At 35.2% G+C, this 4,674-nt stretch overlaps 1 protein-coding gene across 1 annotated transcript; it reads left to right on the top strand.

Moving 5' to 3' along the window:
* The first annotated feature begins 2,622 nt into the window (after nt 1-2,622).
* On the top strand, nt 2,623-4,047 carry LOC107794582 (RING-H2 finger protein ATL74-like). Its single transcript, XM_016617076.2, has one exon. The coding sequence runs from the start codon at nt 3,283-3,285 to the stop codon at nt 3,850-3,852; it is 570 nt and encodes a 189-aa protein (XP_016472562.1). The 5' UTR covers nt 2,623-3,282; the 3' UTR covers nt 3,853-4,047.
* The last annotated feature ends 627 nt before the right edge of the window (nt 4,048-4,674 follow it).

Raw genomic sequence — 4,674 nt, 5'->3', positions numbered from 1 at the left:
GGTCAGCTTCTTACATTCAATTATATAAAATAGATGTATTCAAAATTCATTATTTTGGTTATATGAAGACTTCTCCACTGATGTTGATGTAATGCTGGAGTTTTTTGGAGTCCTTACAGCTTAAAATTATTTGTCAGTGAAAATTGAATTTGATAAAAAAAAATCTTCATAACACTAGATGGGGGACAGAGGGAGGGAGATGAAATTAAGGGGAGGAAATATATATTCCCTAATGTCAACATCCTTCTGCATTTTTGAAAAGTAAAGGATACTGGACCGGTCATAACGATCACAGAAATGAATATTGTTTCCATATTTTGTTTCATGCATGAATGTTCATCTATAATAATGTTTTATGACCAAATCTTGTTTTATTATCGTTGAAAATTTCAATTTTAATGTTTTGTTGTTTTTAAATGTAATCATATTATGACTTGGTAATGGTTCCGTTTCTTTTAATTATTCTTATAATTTTTTTTTTAGCCTTAAAATAAATGGCTAGGCAAAATAGTCTCTCCCATTTTCCCTCCTGTTTTCTGTTTCTTGTTTTCAAAGAAGCACGATTTCATGTTCTATATTTCACTTCCCAGTTGGAGTCCCCAGTAATACTAATTGTTATTCCAGAATTCTGATAATACTTGACATCGGAAATACGAATTGGTCGTCGAATGTTAGACAGCTTACTGCAACATGTGACAAACTTCAGTTCTTTTTACAAAGATTGGATGATATGACAATATTTTCTTATAAAATAAACTAATGTTAGCTTTTCCTCTCCTCTTATGAGACACTAAATATGATTGTATTTGACTAACCGGAAGCAAATATAATACAATCATTATGTTTTTACTGAGTGCTGGTGGGTAATATAGTAAGTTAATATCAATTAAAAATTACCAATAATGATAGTTTGTGCGAGACGTGACATTAATAAATGGTATGTACACAAAGTTGGTGAGAGGGAGATACAACATGATGTTGCTGGAGCATATTAAATGGGACAAAGAGTGATTAGGGAACAGGGACACCTGTCTTGTTTTGAATCTCTATGAATCCAAAGAGTCCACAGTACAACAAGACTGGACCATTATGTGTACCTATCTTTGCTAATTGGGTGGCCATGGTTTAGTTGCCTAACTCACTGGGAAGTGGGAGTTCTTCAAACCACTCTTTTATTCACACACGATTCCTAGGAGCTACACTCGAAAATTGCGATGAAATGGTTGAGATTTTTTTCTATTTAGTCATACGTCTCGAATTCGAGTTTTTTAGAATGACAAAACTTTTTTTATTGGGAGAGCTTTTAACTCTTTAGTATGTTTATCTAGTACGAACCAAAATTAGTCAGGAGCTTGGATACATACAAATCTGACGGATGAAATAAGAATCATTTTTTGGACGATCAACCAACCCAATCCAACCAGCTCATTTTTTACTAGGCATCTAGGCGAATCTGTCCGTAAATTTTCAATATGAAAAGATTAAACCTAGGAGCTGCACAAAAACACAGGCAATTGGCAATTGCTCCACGTTAGTATCTTCTCATCTAAGATCTGCTAAATGTCCCTGTCAAAGATTTAAAGAAGATAAACATTCAAACCCCTAAGATGTGCTCAACACAAGAAGAGGATGTCCCACTTTGTAACACTAGCGGTCTAACAAGCAAGACTTGGACAAGTAAAACTGCTAAGTACATATATACAAATGTATCTATACCCTACAGTAGAATATCAGTTTAAAATATATGAACGTAATAATTAAAGAAAAAAGACATACTGTCGTTTCATCGTCTTATATACCTTCTTCTGTCATTCAAAAAGAATTTATGAGCTCGACGGCAATTATGGATTCACCAAATCAGGATAAAAGCATCTTTAAAAGCTATTGCATTTGTTATCAAGTACTAATAAATTGGTCGTAGACTAGTTTGAATTTCTTAGTTAGAAAGGGAAACTGGCCATCATCACTAATTTACATTAGCCGGACAAGTTCCTTTTCCTTTTTACTTCCCTTTTTGTTGGGAAAAATTTGAAAAAGAAAAAAAAAAGAGATTGAGAAATGATCTCCTACTACCATTTGCAATTTAAATAGAAGAAAATGATGTTACAAAATCTCGCATGTTTAATTTTCAGATATTCTTTGTTATCTTTTATTGGTTTTTTATAAAAAAAAAAAGTCATATAAACCTTTCTTGATAAAGGTAAAGGATGAAGTAAAGTTCATTTCCTCCTTAATAGTTTGCCTCTTTTATTCGAATATTGACCTCTAAATCTAAGTAGGGAAGTCGATTATAAAATGGCGATAGTAAGAGTGACTTATAATAGGCATTATCAATTTTACAATATTTTATGTGAAGCAAACTGTGATTAGAGAGGATAACGTACCATAATCCCACATTATCAAAACATCCTTATTCTCCTCTCCCCACCCCAAAAGGGCCCGTGGCTCCACTTTCTCCTTTTCTACCTATGTTTTAATGTTTATATACTCTAAAAAATCTAGAATTAGTATTGTCAATTCTTCAAAAATAAATAAAGATATTAAAATATTTGAAAAGACATCTACTAACATTATATCGACACCACTCTTGTTTCATTTGGGTATCTTCCCATCTGTAGTGTCTGCAATTACTCACTAAAACCCCAAAATCCAAAATCCCAAGTAAATCTAAACAATTCCCATACCTCTTCTCCTTACTTCTAGAGTTTATAAAGCAATTCTTCACTTTGAAAAGACAGGAAACAGTTAAAAAAGAAAGATTTGTCTCTCTTGAACTTTAGTGTAGATTACTACTCCCTTGGAACATGTCTAATTATACTGTCTTGTCTCAGTTAATTAAAGACGGACGTAATTGCTTTCCAAAAAGAACTGATTGGAATTCTTGGTTTTTAGAGGTAACAACCAAATATCACACTTGAGTCTCTATTTATCTCTTCCCTTTCATTACCACCCCCAAAAGTAGACCAAAGGCAAAACAAAGAGCCCCCACCACTTGTTCTTTATAGTATTGTACCCTCCATCTTCCCTATCATAAAGTCTCAGAATTCACAATTACCGCTTCCAAGAATTTGATGAAGAAGGCTGCAGGGAAGAGAAAATATTCTTATCATTCAATTTACACTTGAATTGGCTTAGTCCAGTGCAAATTTCTAGTAGTTATTTTGCATAACTAGCCCCATCATAGTATATCCAAAATTTCTGCCAAGAATTGGGTTATATTCTGCAATTTCCTGCTACAAATCAAATCCAAGATTAGGAATTCGAAGGCCAAGTTTGTAAATTATGGAGGTTTATCATCGTCCATACCGGCTACTACTCGATCCCCGTCCTGTTGTCCCACCTAGCACTACTATAACCAAACCACACCATGGTTACTCCAACGAAGCAAATTTCGACACTAATATGGTGATCATTTTAGCAGCTTTGCTTTGTGCATTAATATGTGCTCTTGGTTTAAATTCAATTGTGAAATTAGCTTTGCGTTGTAGCCGGAGATTTGCTTTCGAGTCGGAAAATGCAACAGTTGCGCGCTTAGCTGCGACAGGGCTGAAAAAGAGCACACTTAGGCAACTTCCAGTGACAGTTTATGGATCAGGAGTTAATATTCCGGCTACTGATTGTCCAATTTGTCTTGGCGAATTTATGGATGGCGAGAAAGTAAGAGTTTTGCCGAGATGTCACCACGGTTTTCATGTTAAGTGTATAGATATTTGGTTGGCTTTACATTCTTCTTGTCCGACTTGCCGACAATCGTTACTGGAACAGAACACAAGTACAACGACATCCTCTGATGCAGGCGATGTTGAAACTGGATTGAGACAACAACATGGAACTGCTGCGGAGGTTGGTTAGTTTGCAGTACTTTTTTGTTTTAAAAGGGAAAATATAGAAAGGTAGGGAGTTTCCCTAATTAGTAGTAAAAGGTTGAGTCTGTTTTCTATTTTTGTGAAGGTCAATTGTGTTCGTTTATCTATGAATTATTAAGTCTAGCATCAAAGTATGTATTTGCAATACATTTGATTAATTCTTATCTTTGATGTTGTCGAATTCCTAAGGAAATTGCTTACATTTTTGTCGGTCTTTTATTTAACCATTCAAACATACTGGCGTGACTAATAAGGCACATGCTAGTCATATGCCGCATAAGGAGTCAGTAAAGGGGAATTGCCCTTTAATTACTCCTTTGACAGGGTGTCCAAGAGGGGTTGCTCTAGTGGTAATCCACTTCTACTCAAGAGGTTGTGAGTTCGAGTCACCCCAAGAACAAGGTAGGAAGTTTTTAGAGGGAGGGAGGCGGGGTCTATCGGAAACAGCCTCTCTACCCCAAGATAGGGGTAAGGTCTGCGTACACACTACCCTCCCCAGACCCTATTAGTGGGATTATACTGGGTTGTTGTTGTATAAGGGTCTCCAAAATTGCATAATATTCTAGGCTAAATGGTGGAGTTAAGGTATTAAACTTTCGTGTTTGATACCAATTGGTAATCCTATGATGTAGCTCTAAGAAGATAGAAGGATTTTTTAGTGATTTGGATGAGTAAAGCAGAGTCTGTCTTTAATTTCTGTTTGAAAAGCCAGAAGGGAATTAATGAATGCTACTTATTAAAAAGTGCCTTAATTCCAAATTTCAAAGATCATGATCTTGATTCTTGACCTTGACCTGCACGCAACACT

This window comes from Nicotiana tabacum, chromosome 4, assembly GCF_000715075.1.
Source record: "Nicotiana tabacum cultivar K326 chromosome 4, ASM71507v2, whole genome shotgun sequence".
In the NCBI taxonomy this organism is placed as follows: Eukaryota; Viridiplantae; Streptophyta; class Magnoliopsida; order Solanales; family Solanaceae; genus Nicotiana; species Nicotiana tabacum.
Note: the sequence above shows the minus strand (reverse complement) of the source record. Positions and strands in the feature narration are given on the sequence as shown.